At 39.0% G+C, this 24,694-nt stretch overlaps 1 protein-coding gene across 1 annotated transcript in view; it reads right to left on the reverse strand.

The window, feature by feature from the left end:
* Nucleotides 1–1,589: 1,589 nt before the first annotated feature.
* LOC108971646 (protein encore) overlaps nt 1,590–24,694 on the reverse strand; it is a 62,698-nt gene continuing 39,593 nt past the window's right edge. Inside the window, exons 5-18 of the mRNA XM_018937853.1 lie at nt 13,111–13,792; nt 12,553–12,948; nt 12,346–12,502; nt 12,130–12,280; nt 11,733–12,068; nt 11,443–11,666; nt 10,848–11,222; nt 7,868–8,253; nt 7,637–7,812; nt 7,245–7,571; nt 6,719–7,172; nt 4,420–6,575; nt 3,803–3,902; nt 1,590–3,736 (exon numbers count right to left, since the gene is read on the reverse strand). Of these exons, the coding sequence (XP_018793398.1) occupies nt 3,672–3,736; nt 3,803–3,902; nt 4,420–6,575; nt 6,719–7,172; nt 7,245–7,571; nt 7,637–7,812; nt 7,868–8,253; nt 10,848–11,222; nt 11,443–11,666; nt 11,733–12,068; nt 12,130–12,280; nt 12,346–12,502; nt 12,553–12,948; nt 13,111–13,792 (5,985 nt within the window). The 3' untranslated portion in view covers nt 1,590–3,671. The remainder of the gene's footprint in view (nt 3,737–3,802; nt 3,903–4,419; nt 6,576–6,718; nt 7,173–7,244; nt 7,572–7,636; nt 7,813–7,867; nt 8,254–10,847; nt 11,223–11,442; nt 11,667–11,732; nt 12,069–12,129; nt 12,281–12,345; nt 12,503–12,552; nt 12,949–13,110; nt 13,793–24,694) is intronic.

Below are 24,694 nucleotides of genomic sequence, written 5' to 3' on the forward strand. Positions count from 1 at the left end.
TTTTTAATTCAGTATCTCTACTGAAAATTGGAAAAAAAAAATTTTACCAAATTTTTGTATTAAAATATTACATAATGCTATGTTTTGATATCAAAATTTCATTTTCAATTATAAAATCGGAATTAAAAATTTAAATTTTAATACCAAAATTATAACTAAAATCAATAAAATATAAATCGGTTGAGTGTGTAGGCCGACCACTGCTCCAGATTATTGAAAATCGTAGTATATGAAAAAGAATAAATTCAAAAATATTTTTTAATCATAAACTTGAGATTTACATTGTTCTTTATTTTCGCCTACAGTATTTGGGACTAACTTTTTTCAATTCGGTATTTGTGATAAAGCAAAATTTATTTTTTCAATCCGCTATTTAGAATTATAAATCTGAAAATTAGTTTTAGTTGCGATTAGGGATTATAAAAATAATAAAAATAAAAAAGTTAAATGCTATTTAAAATATTTTTTTCGATGCATTAATTGCAACCTTAATACTAATGTTAATTATTGAAAAATATAATTTGTTACGGATGGTAACTTTTGGGGTAGGTAGGAGTCTGCCAGTAAAATTTGATTAAGTAAAATTGTGTAAGAAAAACTATTTCAGTATTTTATGGTAATAAAAATGATATGGAAACTATATTAAGCCCTTTGCATTGCGAAACTCTTCATTTTGCAACAAAGAATATTAGGATTAATGAAAAGTACTGAAGTGTGCATAAGGAACAATATTTAAGTAACAAAGCGCCTAAAACTATGGAAAATTTTGTTTTAGCTTTCAAACAGTGTTCAGGTGTGAGTATAAAAACTAATATTAGTGCATTTTATGTCGAACTATAATAGCCGACTGAACGCTAAAGCAATAAGAAAAAACGAGTTTTCAGAAAATAATGTTAGATTTTTAAATTTCGTTTGCTCTTTTCTTTCACCTGAGAAGAATCTATTGTTTTCAGTACATTAAAAATGTAGTCGAATGAGATAATTCTGAATTGCGAAAGGTAATAAGAGTTAGAAAAATACTCGATTTCGAATATATGTATATATATATATCAATCGAAGGAAAAATTTAAAATTTTTCGAGTAAAAACTTTAATAAATCAATAAAATAAGCATTAATTGTTTTCAAGTCGCCAGAGCTCCATAAATAAATCACAACTCACGCGTGCCAAATTTTTGCTGATTGCCTCAATATACTACATGTAGATAGATAGTATGTAACGCAGTAAAACAACCTGATTAAGTGTAGAAAATGTCAATTGTTTTGAAACTACCTAAAAGTATGCCAGCGAATTTTCAACTTTCACACATTTTGCTATAACTTAATTTATTAATTTAATTATCAAGTGTGTGCATTTGTTTTCCAATATTAATAGTTTATTTAAATAAATTTCATAGCAATAAACATAAATAATAATAACATATTCACTAATATTGGACTTTCATTGTGTTTTTGTTGCTTTTCTTTTTCATATACCTGCGTATATATGTTTATATTATTAAATAATAATTTATATGTAATTTTAATTAATATAAATAAAGTATATAGCTTATACGGTAAACTATACGAGTATGTGTAGCTGTCGGTATGCCAATCGGTATGCAAATAATCGTCAGCAGTCGGTTTGGCGCTATTGTAGTTTGTGTTGCCAATTGTGCTGGTTCAAATAAAGAATTTGTACAAAGGTAATCAAGTCGAAAATTTCATTTACACTTAAAAAAAAAAAAAATAATAATAATAATAACAAAGAAAAATTACTTCAACCACAGCGCACTTTCGGGCGTTTAAATTTCAGCAGGCGTTACCCATGTGGGCGGCAGTTATTCTAAATATAGTCTATCACTTTTTGTTTTCGAAACTATGAAACTTTTTTAGAATTCGCATACATTTATAATAATGAATAAAACTTTCAAAGTTTACTTTTTTTCGTTTCCCATTTGCCAGATGTGGAAAATTCTTAATAATAATATATTTTAGTTAGAAAACAATCTATACGCTAGTAATTTTGTTTTGAATAGAATTTATTGTTCTCAACGCGTTTACTGTACATTTATTAAAGCTTTCGTACAACTTATAAACCGTTACACAGGCAACGCCTACGCACTACATGTGAAGCCTATACATGCACCCTGTATTGCGCTGTAGTTGTGGTGAAGGCTTGATTTTAACATTCTCCTCGTTTAATTCAATGATTTTTAATTGAAAGTTTCGATTTTGATTTGTTTGTGTGTGTTGTAGAAAATTGTGAATGTGTGTGTGCAGTAGTAGTAGTCAGCCGATTTACATACGTACGTTTATGCTCTATGAATTTAGATTTATGCATTACAGGTTTTTGCTTCGTTTTAAGTTTAATTTAGTACACGTTTTCGTCTTTCATTATTTACTAGGTGTTTACACAGCTTTTTCTCCTTACTTTTTTATGTAAGTCTACCTTTAGGATTATTATCATTATTATGTATAGTAAAATTGTTTACATACTATAAAATTATTATTATTTTATCGTGTAATTATATTTATATATATATATATGTATGTATATATATAAATGAATATATATTGATTAAAAAGACACTGACTGTTTGACTGACTGCTGCGGTTGAATTGGCATCGTTTTCATTTTTTTTCAGTGCATGCACACTCGGTAGTCTTCGCCTATTGGATGCGTTCGGGAAATCTGCGCTTAGTACCACTTCAAGAACTTTAAATTCAAGCAATTTTTAAGGAAGTTTTGTTTACTTTTTAAGAACATGCTGCGTGAAAAGTTACATTTTGGGTTTTAACAAAAAGATTTATAATAAACATATAAATAATTAATTTTAATTCATTTATATAAATATGTAAGAAAAATCCAAAAAAAAAAAATTTTTTTTTAATGATTAATTCAGCCCACCCTTCGTAAGAGCGCGCACTGCCAATTTGCAACTCAAGTCGGTCAGTCTCTTTTTATGTGTGTCATTTTCATTTTCACTTTTTGTTTTTAGCTATGGTTTCGTGTTTTTACCTTGTATTCGTTTTTGCTTGTATGTATGTATGCATGTATTTAAATTTATATTTTTGCATCTTTCAGCAATGGCACGACTTATTTCAGTATACGATGTACTCCATTTCGAATTCTTTACCGTTATGCTTGTGGAAGATTCTTAGTTTGTATGATGCAATGCTTTTGAATTGGCTATTGAAGTTTGTCTTTTTGTGTTTTTCTTTTCGAAAATTTCCTCTTTGTATATGTATGCCAAAAGTGTGTATGTGATTGTTTTCGATTTTGCTTTGTTTTGCTTTTGTAAAATGGCCCGGAAAATATTTTTCAAAATTTCGCTCTTATGTTTTATTGCAGCTATCTTTCTTCATCCTGTTGTTTTATGTGTGATCACGAATTGCCGTTTTCTGTCTGTTAGATTTTTTGTTGCATTTCTTTCTTATTTGCTGCTACTGTATGAATATTATTTCGCTTATGTCTTTGTTTTTCACTAATATGCTCATTTATGTTTAAATTATTGTTTATCTACGCATATGTTTCACTAGGTTAGGGTACTTTTTTTTAGCTTAAACTTAGTTTTAGGTTTTGGTATAGCGTCATCGTTTTCATGTATCCCTCCAGTTCAGCAGCTTGCATCGTTGGCCCTCATGCATGCACTGATTTTCTGTTCTTGCTGTTGTTGTGGATACGCAGTGTCTAGCGGGGCCGGTTGCCTTTGTAGTTGGGATTCGGATGACGTCCGTGCGTGTGCCGTGGAGCAGCTGAAATGTTTTTTTTTTATAAAGTTTTAGACAAATTTTGGGTCTTAAAAGAAATTATTCGTTTACCTGGTATCATCATGGTTGGATACATGCCAGCTACGGGTGCCATTGCAGGCCGCAACTCGGTCGAGGGCGATCGGCGACTGGTCGGTAGGGCAACTGAGGGCTGAAAGTAAGATACAAATATTGATATAGTGAGAAGTTTCCATAATTGAATTTGATTTTCGACGATTCGGTTGACAGCTATATGTGAAGTGGTTCGATCTCAACAATATTTTCGGAGTTTGTAGCGTTGCTTTGAAATAAAGAAGTTTTCCATACAACAATTTTATTTGGATCATTCAGTGCTCCGTCCGATATTGGGGTTTGTGATAAATGAGCAGCTTCTTGAGGAGAAAATCATGTGCGCATAGTCTCAGATCAATATCTCTAATACTATACGAAAACTAGCATATAAAGGCAGACGTACTGACAGACGGACATGCCTAAATTGAGTAAGCTTATCACTCTGATGATTAACACGTGGTATTTAAGGCATCTAAACACAACTAAGTTTGGTCATACATAACATATCCTAACCCCAGAAAGTTATTTTATGAATTATAAATTGGCTGTCTCCTCGGAAACCTCTAACTAACGGATGCACAGCATTGACACTTATGTATACCTCCGTATTAACTTACGTGCGCATAATAGGTTTGACCGTATTTGATGTAGACACCCGATGCACCCGGTTGATAAGCGCTCAGTAGCGGCTGATGATGCGCGACAGTCGCCGCCACGGCGGCAGCAGCCGCATTCGCCACCTCTGCCGCTGCAGCACCACCTAACACTGCCGCTGTGGTGGCTTGTTGAGTGCCCGCGAGACCAGCTGCCGTGCCGCCAGCAGTAGCGGCGGCCGCCACCATACCGCCGTGTTGCAGTTGTGGTGGAATGTGTGCGCCACGCGCTGGTGTAATGTACAATGGTGTGCCAGTTGCGGTTGCAACTGTCTGATGATCACCACCACCGACCATACCGCTGCTGGCTATGCCGATGCCAGTGTTTATGTAGCCGCTTGCTGCTGTGGCGGCGTAGCAATTTGGTGTGTTGGCACCACCACCGCCGCTCGAACCGACTATACTATTCGGCGATGTATTACTGCTATTGTCGTTGCTGCTGGAGTTGCCAGTGCCTGGCGAGTTGCGTTGTGAAGCGCTGCGCCTGTACTCATAGGTGACGCCACCACCGCTGCCCTTCTGACGGAACGTGGCTGCGCCTGCATTCAAGCGTATTGGTGGCTTGGCATCAGATGGCGAGTTGCTGTGGTGTACGTGGTAGCCGCTGTTGTTGTTGCTGTTTACGGCTGACATGCTTGGTCCGCTGCCGTAACTGGGTGGACCGCTGAGCAATGGCGTTTGTGGCTTATCGCCGACGCCACCGCGTTTATTCATGCCATGCGGACGTGAGCCTTGGTAGCCGCTATTTGGTGAGGCACGCGTATCGTTATTGCCGCCCAATAGAGGCGGTTTGCCATTGGCGGTGCCATTGTAGGACGTTGAGTTCTGCCGACTCAATGAATTGCTTGGATACGCTGGCGGTTTTTTGTTGCCACTCATATTTGAATTGTTGTTGCGCTTTTCGTGTTGCACATACGAGTTGCCATGTGGACTACTCATAAGCGTTGTGCCACCATCTGCTACACCGCTGACCGTGTAGTACTGCGGTGTGGAACTGCCACTGTAGCCACCGTTGTTGCTGCCGCCATTTGAGTTCATAATGGGCGGTGTGGAGAAGAGTGGCGGATTGCGCTGTGCAGTTTGAGTAGGTACAGAGTGTGGCGTGCTGGGCGCTGACTGTGAAGCGCTACCGCCGCCACTGTAGGCGGGCGTCACGTTGTTGGAACTGATTGCACCGGTTGGTGTTGGATGCGAAATGGCTGTCAGTGTGCTAGGGTCGACAATCGGTATGGCAGCTGGTCCAGGCGTGTGTACGGTGGAGCTGCCGTGCGTGGGATGTGCGGCAGCTGTAATAGGCGGGTGATGAGCATAGAATGGGGTGATCACAGCATTTGTTTGTTGTGCATGAGCTGCCGCGCCAGCCATGCCAGCCGTAGCTATTTGTGGCGCAGCCGTTGGTGGAACGCCAGGTGCGTGTACTGGTGGTGTGCCGGCAGCAACACCTGCGGCGGCAGCGGCGGCGGCAGCAGCACTAGCAGGCGCATAAGGGAAGATATTCGCATGCAATAGGGCCGCATGTTGGGGCAGCGTATACATGGCTGTGGTTGGAGTCGCTCCATTACCAACGTTGAGATCGGTTGTTGTGTTCACTGCTGCTGCTGCTGCTGCAGCTGCCGCTGCGGCGGCTGCACTACCTGGTGCCGGCGCCAGCGTGAGTGTGGGCATTGCGTGTCCCAATTGATATGTGGTAGTTGCACTGCCGTTGCTTGGGATGGCTGCCGTTACCAGCTGATGACCGCTGCTCTGATGATTGGTGTAATGCGAAGATGTTGGCCGCTTTACACGCCCCGTACCGAAATACGTTGTACCGCTATGTGTTTGATAGCTGTTCGTGGCCGCCGTGGTGTTAACAACGTGATGGCCACTAACACCAACATTGCTACCGCCACTGCCTAAAGCTCCAACGGTGGTGTTCGACGACGGTCCAGCCGCCGCCGTGGCTGCTACAAGGCCATTCGCGATGTTGATACCGCTAGTAATGTGTGGTCCGGCCACGGGTTGGGCGGTTGCAGTTGTAGGTGGTTGTGGCTGTGGCGGTGCTGGTAGGAGTGGCGTTGCTGCGACAGCGTTCGTGAGCGCTTGCTGTGGCACGTAGTATGTCATCGGTTGACCCCAGTAGCCTGGAAGTAAATTTATAAATAAGTATTTTCTGATAATACGAACTGAGCAAAAAAAATTAACAGCTTTACTTGTACTGTTAGCTCTATATTCAAATAATTCCTTATATTCGACTCCATCTTCATCAATATTTATTAACACTTACTATTATAGGCATATGGATGTCCGATTGGATAGGTGGTCATCGGTATCTGTTGCAATTGACCATTCGCCGGTGCTGCTGCAGCGACTGTAGCTGCGCCCGTTACAAATTGATCACTCGAATAAATCAATTGACCCGGATAGATGGGCGCACCATTGGCCGTGGCGAATTGTGCAGTCGGATAAGCGGCTGCGACGGGTACCATTGTAGCTGTACTGCCTGCTGCCGCTGCAGCTGGATATATGGCCTGTGCTCCAGCTGGTATGAGACCGGTGGCATCGGTGCGCGGTTGATTCGGATCAAATACAGGCATAAAATAGCTCTGCACTTCGCCCTCCTGTAAAACAGACAACGAATTGAATTGACATTTCAACTGTTTCTGTGGGGCGTGGCTTACAACTGGCGGTTGATAGGCATAGACCATGCCTTGTGGAATGGCATAAACGCTACCATCAGGCTGTGGAGTTTCAAATCAACGTCAATATAATCATTTTTAAATTTACAGTTTAACTACAAAATTCGCGCTTACCCCTTGCTGATATGTCGTGGTGCAGTACGGCGTACCACTGGGTGTGGTGGTGGTGTGAAAGACTGTCGAACCATCGGGTGCCTGGTAGCTTTGCGTGTATGTCCACGTTGTGGGCTTGGGTTCTTCGGAAGCGCGAGTTTTCGCTTGTGTCGACTCGCTGATACTGAAGGGTGTTGAGCGCGCTGAATGTGGCGTCTCGCGTTGTACCTGCACATTGACGCTACTCGTTGGCGTTTGACTGGGTGGTGGTGGTGGTTGTGCTGGTGGCTGTGTTACCGTTGTCGGCTGCAGTTCACGCACACATGGCGCATCCAAAGTTGTTGCATTCTGTGATGTGAAGATAAAGTAACACATTTAATGAGAAATTTTAGCAATTTATTGCATTGGCCTACCTCACGCTTCGGCAGCTCGTCCTTTTCCGCTGGTATATTCGGACTGGTGGCTTGGTTTTTGAACTTTTGCACCTCGATTCGGTCATAACTTTTGGTGGAGGTTGTGGTGGTGATGCTCAAACAACCCGTGGCCGAGGTGTTGTCGCATTCATCAGCACCCGATTGCGTGGATGCTTCTGAAAAGTACGGAAAACGTTTGATTTTTTGTCAACGCATCATCAACACGCTTACCTTCAGTGGCGTTGATCGCCATATCCAAGCCAATGCCGTCACAGTTAACGTCGCCGCACATGGATACCGTTTGTGTGGAGGATTCAGCCACAGACTCGGCCTGCGGTACGGTGGCGGCGCTTTCATTGCAGCCGACGCTCTTGCAATGCGTCTGCGTTTGGGGCGTTGGCGTAGCTGCTGGTGATTCTGCTGGCGAAGGCGTGGACATTTGTTGTGTGCTTTTATTCTTCTTTGTGGTGCTATCCTGCACTTGTTGTTGTTGTTGTTGTGACAACTGTTGTGGCGATTGTTGTTGTGCATAATTGGCGGTGTTGTTGCCCTGATTTGGATGGTATGTGGCCTGTTGGTTGGGTGGCAGATTGGACGGGTCAAAGTGATAAATTGAACTACAAAAGAATATTAAATATAGGTTAGGTACGGTTAAAGAGGTTATGTACATACTTGTAAAAAGCGTAAGAAGCAGTGTACATGTCCTTGAAAACTTATATTTTAACAAGGAAAATTGTTTTATGAATTTATTGCATGGCTTAGATTTCATTTTTGTTACTATTGCACAAACATATAAACAAATATATATATATATCGACAAAGACGAGTAGTTGTAGCGGTGCTTGCGAGGCAACTAACACAAATAAATACAGTTATGAATATAAAAATTACATAAAATTAAAATGTATTTACATTCGGGGAACTTAATTACACAATAGTTTAGCTTTATTTCTATAAAATATATATTTCTTACATTTTTCTTGTGAACAAAAGTTGTAAAATACATTTTAATTTTTTCTCAATACGAATGTGTGTGCTGTTCGATGATGCCTCCAGTTTTTGAAATATTTTTTAAACATACACACAAGAGACTGCCTTATATAAGCCAAATATTTACAAAATATGCTTTAAAACTTAATATATAAATATAGTTTAATGTAAGTAAAATATTGTTTTTATAAATTTGCAATATTATTTATAACAATTAAAATAACAAAAAAAAAAAAAAAATTATTCTGCAGCCTGTCTGAAGCGTTGCCGAGTGCTTGCACAGTTAGGATGATTTTGATGCGTTGGTGTTGACTCTGAGATTAATTTTTTGATTATTGTTGTTATTGCCAGATAATTTACGAAAACAATTTCAGCATATCAAGTGTAGCTAAGAGTTTATGCAAATTAATTTCGGCAGAGCGGAAATGAGTTTTAATATAGAGTTTGCAAAATGTTTGGAAGCAGTGTGGCATGTGTGGATGATAGGCTTCATGAAAAAAATTAAATAAATATTCACAACACGAGTACAAAGTAGTTTCGAAATCCACAAAGAGCACAAAGTTCGTCCATCAAGCAAACGAAAATATAACAATAATGTCTGGGTATTGGACCAAACCATACATACAAACAGAGATTAAATAATCAGTTACTAGTGAATTTCTTTTTTTTTCGAAGATAGCGAAATTAGTTCAGTATTTGATCTCGAAGTGTGAAATTGAGTTTTTTTCAGTTGTCATTGTAGGATGTAAATTACTAAGAATTAAATATATGGGTTCACTTTTCTTGTCACTTCTTATATCAATGGTGTACACTATATGAGATCTGTATCTTCGAAAAAATAGAAACTTTATATTTCGAAATTACTTTTTTCCTTAATCCTTTTCCTCGAAAAAAAAAAATGGTTTGGCGCGATACCCTGAAAATGTCGTTTTGCAGTGTAGTGTTTTATTGAATAAAGACAACGACGAAATCAGAGAAAACACTTTTATAAATGAATACGAATGAATGTGATTTTCTAAAAAAAATGTCAGGTCAAGAAATGCAATTTCAGCAAAATGTCAAATTTGCCAGAATCCCAATTACTTAAAAAAAAACATACATATATATATATTTAGAAAAAAGTTCGTTTATTGCCCTAGGAAAAGTCGAAAGTCGAAAACACAAAAAACGAGTTTATATAAAATATTCACTAAAGTTACTTAAAAAAAGTTGTTGTTTTAGCAACCGGAATTAAGCTCGGCTATATAGGATTCGCATTATTTTCTCTTATTAGTTATTTTAACAGTGTTAGAGACAGTAACGCAGTTGTTTATTTCGCACAAAACTCATAATGACCACATATGGACTTACATACACATTTTTCGATATGTTGGAAATTAGAAAGATGTGCATATGTTTACTTACACAATGAGTATGAATTACATTAATTTGTAGCTTTGTAAAATGCCGTTATAAATGTAGCGTGCGCATAAGCTGAGAACATTTTGCAAACTTTACATATTCAACAGAAAGCTGACGCACAATCACAGTCGATTTCAAATGCTTTCTTAAACTTATTTAGTTGCGTTTCGTGTTCGATATTAAGAGCATAACACTAAATAAGAATATTAATTCGAACAGAAAACTGGAAAATGAAAACTCGCTGACTACAGTATCACCCTTATTTACCGTCTAATCAAATTTGACCCGGATATTTTCTACATCACATTCATAAATCCACGTCTTATGACCAGAAATGTTCTTTACTGCAAACTCCACGATTTTCAAGCACTATTTCATTAATATTTTCGTTGTATCGTATCATTACATTAGAAAACTGGATGTCGCAAATTTAGTGTGTTGGCTATCTATGACATTGTTGACTACTTTTTCTGACTCGAATCGTATTTTCGTATGATTCCATACATACATACATACATATATATTCTTGATTATTCAAGATAGACAATAAACATAACCTAACCTAAAATTCAGAAAGTTTTTTCAAGTGATTTAAAATAATAACAACTATACATATTTCTTTAAATAATTTATTTGCTCTAACCATGTAAACAGGGATGTAGCTAGCAGTACATGTACAAGCTGGTGCAATTCGGCACTCAATTATGAGTTTATTTTCGACTGTGATTATGTGTTCGCGGACATTCCTTCTTGCACAGTAGGATTAATAATTAAAAAAAAAAATGAAAAACTTCAAATCTTGTTTTGCTTTGTAAATTACCCGTCTTGGTTAACAAAAGGTTGCAATGTTTGCGGATTGATTAGCACGCTGCCCTTGGGCACACTTGAAATGTCGGTGACGGCCCACACCAGACCGCGCCTGGGCAGCGGCACGCCGCCCTCCATGGATGGCGTCGGCGTTGGCGTCAACCCATCGTCTGCGCAATGCGCCGGCATAACGCCAGCACCGCACAATAGCGTCGGTTGCAGATGCAGGTGTGGCGACATATGGTGAACTGGTGACTGCAGATGACACACGGTCATTCTGTCCGTTGTCAATATGTACGGCTCCGTCGCGGCATGGTCCTCACTACAATAACCATTTGGTGAAGGTGTTACCGAATCGGAATACAACGATTGTGTTTGAGTTTTATAACTAAGATTGTTGTTGTGGCAGTTGTTGGTATAGTTGCAATATATCATATAATACAATACAATAATAATAGTGGTAATAATAATCATAATAATGCAGTAAAGAAGTTTAAATATTTAGTTGAATTTCAGTACTCTAATGTATAGAGCTTAGAAGCTTCTCAATTTGCGCTTTTACTATTAGCGAGACTTTTAACTCCACAGAGCGCGTGTATTAAACTTACCCGCTGCTGGATGGTGACAAACGCCATGGCGTGTTTGTGCTGCCAGACGAATCCTGCTTCGAGAAGCAACGCGCGCCACCGCCGCCATTTTTGCCCGAGTTCGCCGAGTCACCGCGCATCATGTGTGGGCCACCACCTTGTGAYGAGCYACCACCGTAATTATTGTAGTTGTGTGATTTGGGAACTGCGCCGCCACCGGAACGACCATCACGTGACTCGTTTGACTGKCGAAAAATCAAAGAAATGTTAGTTGAAAGTAATGCCTTGCTCGAAAAGTTGCTTTATTTTACGTTTTGCATCTTCATCATCTTGCCGTTGGGCCGTGGACGATGTTGCTGCTGCTGCTGTTGTTGTTGTTCCACCGACTGTGTCCAGCTGACATTCATGTAGCCATCGTCCATGCCGTCGCCGTTGTCATTTTGACTGCGATTGAAAATGCGACTGCGTGCGCGCTCATAGTCCTCCTCGCGTTCTTCAAAGCTCTTGGCTTTGCGGTCGAGCATGCTGCCGCGATCCGGACACAAATAGCTGCTTTGACGCGCCTCATCGAAACTGTGCGTGTCGCGCTTCAGTATTGACTTGCGTGTGTCGTCGCGATGATCGCGCACCAGCGACTTGAAGCGTATCTGCAAGTGAGTGGCATTAATGAGAACAACGGAATATAACGGTATTGTTTGCTAGACTTACCTCTGGTATGCGCGTGTTCTTCGTAGCTGCCACAATAACGCACTGTTGCGTTTCGGTGTCGACATTGTGTTCCATGCCGAAGAAGGCCGCTGTGCGATGTATCAACATGCGATTGTATGACGAAGCCGGTGGGAAGCGCAACTCACCGCGACTGTGAAAAGATATTAAAATTGTTTTCAATATAATAAGTTATAAGAAGTGATTTGGTTAGCTCACCTTTTCTCCAACACGAAATCGGTTAGGTCCTTTTCCACTTTCAGCAGGAAATGCCGATCCTTTGGATGTTTATTGAGCGTCTCTTTGAAGAAACTGAACAAATCGGTGCCACCATGATCTGTGAATTGCTCGCTCGAGTTCTCTGAGTTGTTGAAAACTAAAAATTATGAATAGATTAAATTGATTAAATACATTCCCATTACGCACCTCTTGATATGAATCCCGATGTATTGTTGCTAATCGAGTTGCCACCGTCAACGCTGCCCGACGAGGAGCCACCAATATTCTTCAAACGCGGCTTATTGCCTTTCGAATTGGAATTGGTGCGGTGCTTCTTACCGCCGCCACCACCTCCTCCGCCGCTGCCACCACCACCCTGTCGCTCATAATGTTGCTGCTGCTGCTGCTGTTGCTGTTGTTGTGGATCGTCATCGTGCATATTCGACAAGCTGCTATTCTGGCTATCGTTGCGTGGGCAGCGATTTTCCTTGTCGTAGGCGATCTGGTGATGCGACTGCTGTGGGCTGTCGTTGGCGTTCAGCTGATAGTTCATGCCGGAATTGTGCAGCGTTGTGCCGGCACCGCCGCCACCACCACCACCACGCGCCGCGCTCTCGCCAACGCTCAGCGCCTGATGCAGTGCGTTGCTTGCATTGTATTGCTGATGTTTGTTGTTGCTGTTGCTACTATTGCTGTCTCTTATACACATCTAGATGTGTATAAGAGACAGGTGCAGCGTTGTGCCGGCACCGCCGCCACCACCACCACCACGCGCCGCGCTCTCGCCAACGCTCAGCGCCTGATGCAGTGCGTTGCTTGCATTGTATTGCTGATGTTTGTTGTTGCTGTTGCTACTATTGTTTGCGGCTGCACCCTTGGTTGAATCATAGTTGGTCGCGCCGCTGCCGTTGCTGTTTGCAGTTTTTCTGCCATTATTGTTGTTATATTCCAGTTTGTTATTGCCATCGGTTACACCGTTGGTATTATTGCTATTGTTGTTGCTGTTGTTATTATTGCTGTTTCTTTGGCCAGCGCCTCCACCGCCGCCACCACCTTTAGTCGATTTTGGCGGTGTCAGTTTGGGGAACTCAGCTTCATTGCAGAGCGCAACGTTCGGTTGTTGTTGTTGTTGTTGCTGCTGTTGCTGCTGACTATGCTGGCTGGTCACTATGACGGCAGGCGCTTCGATGATCGGTGAATTGCCACGCGCCACATTGGATTGTGCATGCAATTTGTTGCTGTTGCTATTATTATTGTGTGCATTCTCATTGCCATCCAAATGCTGTTGCTGCTGCGCCTGATGATGATGCTGCTGCTGGTAATTGGTAGCGGATTGACCATTCGGTGACACCTGTCCGTGCTCGGCACGAGGTGTCGGAGTGCGCGGCGGCGATGTGGCCTCACGCATGGCGTGGCTGCGCGTCAAATGCTTACCCTTCATGTTACCCTGTAACAAGTAAAAAAAAAAAAACAAATAGGAGTTCAAAAGATTAGAATAAATATAAAACTTTTTGAAGTTAGAGTTATAAAAGAAACGTTCGGAAAATTGGCAAATCTATTTTTAGGGATAGTATCTTAAATTTTAAAATTGGGGCTCGTAAGTATTTGGCTTAAATCATGATTTTGTGAATCTTTTTTACTTACATTTACTTTCTTACATATACTAAAGCTTGGTTCAGCGACTAAGAATTATCATCTGATCAAATTTGACCCGGTCAGGTTTTACCTAATTCGAATCGTTTATCCATCCACACCTCGTAATGATGATAACATCAAAAAAGTTAGAGCAAAAGTGATTAAAATTGGTCGTTTTGATACCACGGAGATATCAGAGGATATTAACATATCTTATGGATCAACACATTTTGGTTATTCTTTTGGATCGGAAGCATGTCACTGCTAGACTCGTACCAAAATACCTGACGACGTAGCTGAAGATACAACATTAATCGAACGTATTATTGCTGGTGACGAGACGTGGTTTTTCCAATATAATGGCGAAACTGTTTACCGAATAGCGTCAAAAAACTGCCAAAACCGAAAAAATAAACAAATTCGGTGAAGGCCATCTTATTCGAGACTTATAACAAGTTATGGAGAGCATCTTATGCTTGCATTGCGTCAGGAACTCATATTGAAGTTGATAATAAAGATTTGCTAAAAGGCATGAAAAAATTTGTCCGGGTCAAATTTGATCATTCTCGGTTATGCAGCCGAAAAGAAACAAAATTGTAGGTGTTTTTTCCGTCCGTATGATTAGAAAAAATTTTCAGTACGTAAGCATTGCTACACATATTTTTACTCAGCCTAACGTTACATTGCCCAAACAAAATCGCGATATCCAGCTAAACGCTCATTAAAGTAATATTGTGGTAAAAAGATTTTAATTCTGGTGGTTCAAATATTATTCTCTTGGGAGGTGAGACCCACACGCACAAAAACTAGCTCTTAAGTGCGAAGTTACAATACGACCTTGAACAACGATAAAGCAAAGCAACAGCAAATTGAAAGCCAAATGGCTCCACATAGCGAAAATCAAAAACAAGCTTCACGCCCTCCCGAAGGCCTTTTTATTTTAATTCACAAATAACAACAACCAAAATCATGCAGCGGGTTTTATTATGCGTCTCCTACCCACGCCTGCGTGTAATGTTTAATGCACATACACCGGCATATAGATATGTATTGTATGTGGTAATAATTATGTGAGTTGCGGGTGGCAGCACATTAACCCATTTCCGTCCCAAGCCATGACTAGTCTGACCGTATGCCCTTCTAGCTGCGACGACTACTCGCCAGGCGACCTGTTTACGCGTGGGCAGCACAGTGCTTTAATAAGTGTGTGTGTGTGTGTGCTACTTGGCGCTTTGTTTGCGGGCAAATGTTTACGCGAAATTCCTGGAAATCTGTGGTGTCGTGCACTGCGACACATTTGCTTGCTGACGTCAAATGACTTTTGACATTATAAATGCCCATTTCACCATTGTGCAGCAAAGCACGCACGCACATACATATATGCAAACGTACATATGTATTAGCTGTACATTTATATAGTTAGTTTGGTTGCTGGTGTTTATATTGCTTAACTACTCATGTATATTAATAATATTTAGTGATGACATCATTAACCGCTATTAGTTGAGTAAGCTAACCTTTTGAAATTAAACTTCGATTTTCGACCATTTTGTGATAGTTTGCCTCAACAAGTAAAATATTGGATTTTATAGAGAATTATAGTGTATATGTGCCATCAATCAAAAAGGTTGTAGTAAAGTCAGCCAAGCATTTACTTTCGGTATGTTAACAAATAGGATAATTAAATTAAAATTTTGCCTACTTTAAGGCACAGAGTCATATTGTATGCTTAAAGCTCACATATTATCAAAGGTCGATTCTTCGAACGATAAAATATCGAATCGAGTTGTCGAATATTTATGAAAGCTATGTAAAATTTATAAAATAAAAATGAGTATATGGACGGAAAGTTTTTGGACCGACGAAATATCTCGCTATGAGCTTATTTGTGCAAAGATTATTGGAATTCTATAAAAGTTTCTTGATAATTCATCCATAGATTCACGCGTTATTGGTCCAAAATAACCCTACGCTTAGAAGAAAATGTTTACTTCGGTTAAGCTATAATACCCTTCAAAGGAGTTAATTTCCACTCACAAACTACATTTCGAGGAAAAATGATATTAACCATTTTCTTAAAGAAAAACTAATTGATGCCAAATTAGGTGAAGATATCTTGTGAAATATAAATGTTTGTAATACCAGGTCCTCATTTAGATCGACTCTTAAATATACTCAATAGGCACAGTACAACCAGAAAGCAATGCGAAATTTGTGAAATTGTGTTTTGGATGACTGAAAAAATCAAGTGCAATCGAGTTTTTGTGCCAACAGATGAAATATGGATATATTACACATCCGCGTACAGTCGGCAGTCCGCTGAATCAACAGTCGTCCATAGTGCTAGTTGGTTAGCAGGGTTTTAACCAGTATTTTTTGGGATTCACATTGAACTATTTTCGTGAATTATGTTGTACAAGGTTAAAACATAAGAATGAATATTCTTCTTCTTCTTAATTGGCGTAGACACCGCTTCCGCGATTATAGCCGTGTTGACAACAGCAAGGCTGATTATTCATTTTCATTGGGGGTGTCTTTTACGCGGCGGGTCCCAAACCCAGCGCACAACCCTTTGCAGGGAATGTTTCGCCCTCTCACTTTAGCTCGCCTTCAAACGGATGTTCTTAGGCTACCCAGAGGATACTTGGTCAAGGACCGGAAGTCGTGAGCTGCTTGAGCCATATGTAAAAGAATCGTTTCTGGCCACTCCCAAGTGAATGGCGATCAGAGCGTGAACTTCTACACATGACTCCATCCTCCTAACGAATATTACAGTGCTTCATTTAATCAATTGGGTGTCTAGACCTTTGCTCTAACTGCCGTACGACATTTCTTTAGCATTTTTACCTATTTCCTGTTCTTCTAAATGATAATTTTTCATACAAAAACTTCTAATTAAAATTGGAGAAAGAAATAAATTTGCATTAAATAGAATATCCGATTAGCCAGCAATCATATGATGGTTCGAGTAACTCTTTAACATTTGCGTGTGATTTGGCGATTCAAATGTTAAGTTACCAACAATAATGCAGTTGGCTTTGAACTTGAACCATCACCAAATATCACGAACTCAACTGTTCTATTGCACCTGTGCCCTTTGGCGGAATTTCGCTAAGGCGTTCAAGAGGGCGTGTAAGGTGTAGACTTAATGTGCTAAATAATAGGTGGTATAGCACAGTCACATATTCGTTAAACCACACTGTGTGTATATAAATGCGGCAGTTGGAACCTTGGTTGGGTCTTAGGCACTTGTGTATGCGTGCGCACATGTGTGTGTGTGTGTGCTTGATTTCTGCAATCAACAAACATGGAATAAACCACTCAAATACACCTCGAGCCATGTGATTGTTGTTGTTGTTTACCACCTAACTGATGAGGCACATGCATGCAGTGCTGTTCGGTTCAATTTCTTTGCTCTTCTTTTTTATTTTTCACACTTTAATTGTATTTTGCATGCGCTAAGGCACTTGTGTATCTGTAAGTATATGCACATACGTATATATTACTATATATATACTATATGCTTGAGTGTTGCTCAAGTAATGACGTAGGCGCGCCGATATAATGCTTACAGAAGCTTTCGCTGAGGATCTGACACTTTCTTCAGTGTTGCTGACAAAAATTATCTACTCAGCGACTATCGAGGCAATCGTTCACTTAGTTACTAATGCCAAATAGGCGAATAACTTTTATCTGCATTGAAGGACCAGAGACAGAGCATATAGTATACTCACACATTCTTATAAATGCATTATATGTCAACTTTTTAATTTTTAACTTAACTTCTAGAAGCTTTTTTAATTTTCAATTTTTCGCGACAATATTTGCATCTGGGATGGCAGTATAAATGGTTGAGGGCTTAAATAGAATTTAAATAGATATGTTGAAATCAAAATTTTAAAAGCATTTTTTATTTATAATTAAAAGCAATTTAATAACAAAAGAGGTCCAAAAATCAAGGTTATGTTGACAATCTTCTTCGCTTATTGAGGTGAGGTGCACTCAGAATTCCTTCCGATCGGCCAAACTCTCAGTAAGGAATAATACTCGTATTTGAGTGTTATGCGTTGTTTGTGCGAAGCTATTCGTGAAAAAGGCCGAAATTATGGGCCTAAAATTCTTGGTTTTTACACTATGATAATGCACCGTGGCATACTGCATTGATTCTTTGTAAGTTTTTAACCAAACTGTCACCAAAATTTTGGGCCAATATACTTGAATGATTTACCCTCGTGTGAATTCTGGCTATTCAGCAAACTCAAACGACCGCTAAGGGGAAACCGTTTTGTGACAATAAACCTGAATTGCTACACACATTGAAGTATATTGCGAAAACTGACTTTAACAAGTGTTTCGAAGATTGGAAAAAGCGTTGGCACGAGGGTATTGGGGACAAGTGGGGTTACTCTGACGAGAATAACATATAGGCTGTTCACGATAAGGTGGTTATCGGGTTATGTGGTTATGTAAAAATAGTATTCTATATATATTATGAATTTTGATTTATTAAAGTTATCATTAGAAAATATTTCTAGGAGATTAGCGAATTGGCATTTGCTGACGGGCAGCATTTGTAAAAATCTTCCATCGTCGAAACAACACAGTACATTCATATCCCCGTCAACTACAGATGATTAAAGTTATATCCTCTAACAGTTCATCTAGTACTTTATTTATTGCATTGAGACACTGCTCGCAAGGACACGGCGCAAGATGTCTGCAAATTGTATTCAAAGAATTTTTTGAACCCTTAAACTCCCGATTATTCAATAAGTACATACCTTCAATAAAGCTCATTCCCTAAATAGCAGAACTTATTTTAAATTCGATTATTTTCTTTTTTAAACTTTGGTTAGGCATTATATAAACTAAAATTGTAAACAATGAACAGCTCTGTTTGTGTAAAAATAAGCAAATAACCATACAAAGGATGTTCACGGAGCATAGAGGTTATTTTAAATCTAATAATCACATAACCCTATAACCACCTTACCGTGAACAGCCTAATAGATTAAGAATTTTAAAATTATGAACAAAGTCGTATGCAGGTATTAAAACAATGAGGAAACTTAAAAACGTTGCCTACATTTAGGATTAAACAAGCAAAGTTGCACACCAAACTGTAGGCCAGATTGGTTACAAGGAATATTACGTCAATGGAAATAAATGGTGGGTGTTAAGACAAAGATACCAATAGGTATGACGTAATTTTGACAGCTCTAGGCGGGCGTGTTTGTTTTCGAATTTTGACATATTTTGTCAGTGTGTACCATAAGGTTAGCCATTTCATCACTGAAAATTGTGGCCAGTTCACAGCTGGTCTCTCTTCGGAGACAACATTGGCGTATTGCGCTGCTGGATGTTGCTCTGCATCTATATAAGATCGTGTTGGCACAAGAACTGAGGCCAGCAGACCAGTTGAAGCGCTGTCGCTTTGTCAGTGTGCACCACAAATGATAGAAGCCAACGACAATTTTTATCGAAAATTCATCTTTTCAGATGAGGTTCATTTCTTGCTAAATACCATCAAACGAATTTGTTACAATTCGGGAGTGTAAAATCATGGAATGGAAAAAAAGTTACATTGAGTTCAAAAAAGTTTACCATTTCTTGTTAATCCACATGTACAGTAAAGTTTATTACTTTGATAATATCTGTTGTTGAAAAGTGGCTGCAGGCTATCATTTGAGCGCTACCCTGTCAAAAGCACGTAACAATTTTGAAATGCCTAACTTTGACGATTTAGTCTGAGAGTAGCTACAACAGAATCAAATGTCCCTTATTCATTGTTTGTTTACATGTATTTGAGTATAGCGAGTATAGAAAATGGCAACTATTAGGTTAGTTTTCGAAATCAGCATTTCCAAGAGGCGGTTGTTCTAAAAACATGTGCTATCTGAAAAAATAAAATAAAAACGGGACCTACGTAAACGTTGCTAGTAAAGCCTCGGAAAGTCAATGCAAAGGGTTCAGCGGCGCACTGTGCTGTGGACAATGGGAGCTCTAAGAACCACTGCATCGACGGCTCTTGAATTAGTACTAAAGCTCTCAAATATTATGGACCTCTTCGGTGAAAAGCACTGGAAAAATCAGTCATTCCAATGGCAACAGGTGAATTTATATAGAAAACCTACGGGTATATCTTGGTGGGTAATGGCTGCTTAACCTGTTCGAAGAAACATATTTTGAGGAAAATATTCATATCAAGTTTAATATAAAATATATTTATAAAAATATTTAAAATTGGGACAATTTAAATTGTACGAATTGAAAACCTGTCAGTTATTCCAGACTTTCGGTGGTATGAATCTACATTATTTGAGTTTATGAAAAGCTTTCTTATAGAAAAAATCCATTAACGGCGCACACCAATTTTGCTTATATGACGACACAAAACATTGTTAACGCAAAGTGTACAGTACACAGTCGTAGTAAATTCTTGGAAGTAAATCCATTCAGGCCCTGAAGATTACGAAGAAATAATAATTTAATATTCCTCCAATGTGAATCCATTTAGTTGCCAAGAAATAACAGAATAATATCAATAATTAAACAAATATCGCAAATACATTTACAGTGACCTGATTTCAGAGGAAACTTCCGGCGGAAAAAACGTGATACAGACTTTGTTAACGAAGTGAAATCAACTCGTTTTCAGTACAGCATCGTCACTAACGGATATGACGACCAGTAGTTATTGCAGGCTCTTGTTGACTGTCATACACACACACTCACATACACACACTCATATATATACACACACAAACACAGATATTAACATACAAGCGCACATGGGCACAACGATAACTGCCTTACAGTTTCGACAAATGGCAGTCATGGCTAAGGGTGTGCTCGCATATGCTCGTGCTTTGCAGCTGTGGCTGTGGCTGCTGCTGCTGCTCTTGCTGCCGAGAGTGGAAAAATCAATAAATCGACCTTGAGCGTTTTTCGAACTTGCAAATCTAGTAGTAAAGAGAAATCATATGCGAATACGTCGAAATGTAAGCGAGCATACAACACACACAAACACAGGAATATATAAAAATATACTTATATGTATAGTATGTGCACGCTTTGTGCGCATCTTCTTTATTGCCAACATTGTTGTTGCACTTTTTTCGGTATACTAAGTATTGATAAACAAGCGACACATCTACCGCACATGCTACATAAACTAACGGTTCTCTAAGCGTAAAGTGGCTTCTAGAGTTGAGTAAAGTTTGGCCGGAGTGAAAAACAATTTGTTGTTGTCACTTCGGTGGAGCCGCTGGAAATGTGTCAGAGGAGTGTCGGAAAAAGAAAGGAGTAACAATATAAAACAAGCAACAACAGGCAGCAGGGAGCAGGGAGCTGAGGGGCGCCGGAAGTTTAGTGCGACTTTGGTATTTATGCAGATTATCAATGCGATTTCTATGCAAACTTGTGTTCCTTTGCGCTAGGTTTTGAACCTTGAACTTTAAACGCTAAGCAAAGGAATATGGCGCGATTACTTTGCAACAATCAACACAAACACACGCAACAATTATACATTTATGGGAGTGTATTATTCAAACGCAGGGCAAATGTAAGCCACGAATGGCATTATTTCTGCGAAAATGTTCGAATGACATGAAATTAATTCCTAGAAGTGATTGAGTGCAGTGCGGAAGTTCTCATCTACATACAGATACACCGTTAACGTTTTACGGTATGCACAAATGTTTTGTGTGTGTCTGCATGAATGATTAAATTATTATTACTTATATAAAGGTTATGGCAAATCGTTTGCAACGAAATATCAATAATGTAAAACATTGGACTATACAGTGTTCAGTTGTTCAGATTTACTAATTGGAAATATAACGATATGCGTAATAAATATCATGTGTATAGATTTTGTACATTAATTAGTTCCGGTTTAAATGACAATTCGACGAATTTCACGCGCTCAGATAGTTATTAAAATAATGATTTTTTTTTTAGATTTCAACTAATGCTAGGGGCTGCAGTCCGTTAGCTTTTGAGATATCGGTCTGAAATTTTGCACATCTTTTTTTCTCCCCAGTGAGCAGCTCATTTGTACGAAGCGCTAATATCGGACTACTATAGCGTGTAGCTACCGTACAAACTAATCGAGATATCTCATGAAATTTGGCATGGCTTATTGTTCGATGCAATGCTACATTCGCCAAACAAATTTTTCAGGTTAGATCACGACATAATATATGTAGCTGTCATACAAACTGACCGATCCAAATTTAATCTTTACAACTTTTAATTTTTAAAATAAAAATTTTAATAAGAGACTGCTTTCCTGCGGTTTAAATTCGTGAATTCAATGTCAATTAAAATAACCTGTAATGCAGTCAAAATGTAGGCATTTTTTTTTATTAGCATTCGAGTTTATAGAAATAAATATTGCCTACATTTAGGCTACATTACAGGAGAAATGGAAAGCCGAAAGGCTATGTTCAATTAAAAGTAACTTATTTCTAATAAAATATAATACTTTTTTTTTAAGTTATAAATGGCTGATGTCGAAGTACACAAGAAATTTATACAAGTGGTAGTAATGGTGGGTTATGACTTCGATAAAACTATTACATAACTGATAGTTAAATATGGTAAATCTGGGAGTATGGACAACACATTAATAAAAAGGCAATAAAATTTAATGTACCTATGTACGACTAAATATGTGACTAAATTCAATTTGCACATATGACAAATATCAAGGGTTACCTTACAATAAATTCATGCTATTTATGTAAATTCAGCGCTGGTAAAAGCTACCAATAAATGGATTGCAATAATTACTGATTATAGATTGATTGATTATTAATAAGAAAAACAAAGGATGGAATACCACACTCGTATGTGTTTAGTAGACGCTGCCTATATTAACAATCGATTATTAATCTCTGTATGAAGCCAACACATTTCGAATCCGAAACTTTTCATTTCTCTCAACAAGTCTCAATCGATAATTCAGCATTGAAGAGAGGATTACAGCAAACTTCACATGTGCTTTTAACCAATAAGCGAAAGAGTAATAAAAGCTTAAACAGACAAGCAAAAAATTTAATATATGTTTGTAATATTACCGCAATAAAAATAAGTATGTATGTAAATATATCGCAAGTAACAATAGGTACAACACAGCGTATACGCAACATAACTTCGATCAATGCTCAGTGATGCTGCTGCGGGACTTATTTACCACTGCTTGTTGCTATAGGCTGAATGACTTTCGAGTATGTGCTGCATATGTGTGATGCTGTGCATAAGAGCATGCATATATGCTGACAGGCATGTACTTGCGAAGTACATAATACATATGTATATTCCAAGCACTTCTATGCTCCGTTGACCTGACCTACTTTTAAGACGACTCCTATAGCCGATTTTGCCGTTGAATGACACCAACAGATGCATTGCCAATGGCGAAAATTCGTGTTTAACTTTTAGTTCATGTAATTAGGCAAACCAACCCATACATATTCCTATGTTGATATAGCAATATATAGGCGCCTGTATGCATTGATAGAAAGCAGCTTACTCCCTCATTTCCTTTAATTATGTGCAATTTTGTTTAACCTCTTTCACATTTCAAGCTACTTAAGCTATCGAGTGCATGCTCGGATATTGGATTTTGGCTTTTAATTGGCTTTTTGATGTCATCACGCCCTTAAGGAGTTACAATTACCTTTTTTCAAAAGACACAGTCTTTCGAATTTCGTGGAATTCTGCGAGCAGAGTTTTGAAGATTTATGGAACACGGCAATGTATTTATTATAATTGTAATACATATCAGTTATTGTGAATTTTTTAAGCATCAAAACCATAGAAAAAAAAGAGGAACAAAGCTTCGGTAGGAAATAAGTGGAAAGAATTATTTCTCAAATATTATAAAACGGAAGGAATTAAATATATAATTCAACTATCCAAAATAAAGGGATTAGAGTTGGTTGAAATATATGAACATTAGTAACTAGGAGGATGGAGTCATGTGAAGAAGTTCACGCAAGTGTGGAAAGTTCTCTGATCGCCATTCACTTGGGAGTGACCAGAAACGATTCTTCTACATATGACTCAAGTAGCTCACGACTTCCGGTCCTTGACCAAGTATCCTCTGGGTAGCCTAAGAACATCCGTTTCAAGGCGAGCTAAAGTGAGAAGGCGAAACAGCCCCTGCATGGGGTTGGGACCCGCCACGTAAAAAAACACCCCCAATGAAAAAGCAACAACAGCCTGGGATGAGAGACCCCACTTTTGAATACGACCATGGCAAACGAAATCAGGACTACGAATTGAGGGCATACACCTGGAATGTCCGGCCCCTTAATTGGGAAGGTGCCGCTGTCCAGTTGGTTGATGTCCTGTGGGATAAGTGGCCATATAAAGGAGCGCAAGTTTGGTGTGGAATTCGTGATGGGAGAGAGACTCCGTCGCCGAGTAACCACCAACCAGATCGATCATGTTGTGATAGACGGAAGACACGTCTTCAGTGTTTTAGATGTGCGTGCGCCCGATGTCCTAACATAGACTCGGACCACTATCTTGTTGCAGCCAAGATTCGCACTCGCCTCTGTGCAGCAAGAAACGCACGCCATTAAACACAAGGAAGGTTCGACGTCGAGAAGCTGCAATCACAACAGACAGCCGAACGATTTTCTACTCGGCTTGCACTCCTGCTCTCTGARAGCACTCGTCAACAACTCGGTATAAGGGAACT

Source organism: Bactrocera latifrons, unplaced genomic scaffold (genome assembly GCF_001853355.1).
Source record: "Bactrocera latifrons isolate USDA-ARS-PBARC rearing strain unplaced genomic scaffold, ASM185335v1 scaffold_35, whole genome shotgun sequence".
Lineage (NCBI taxonomy): Eukaryota > Metazoa > Arthropoda > Insecta > Diptera > Tephritidae > Bactrocera > Bactrocera latifrons.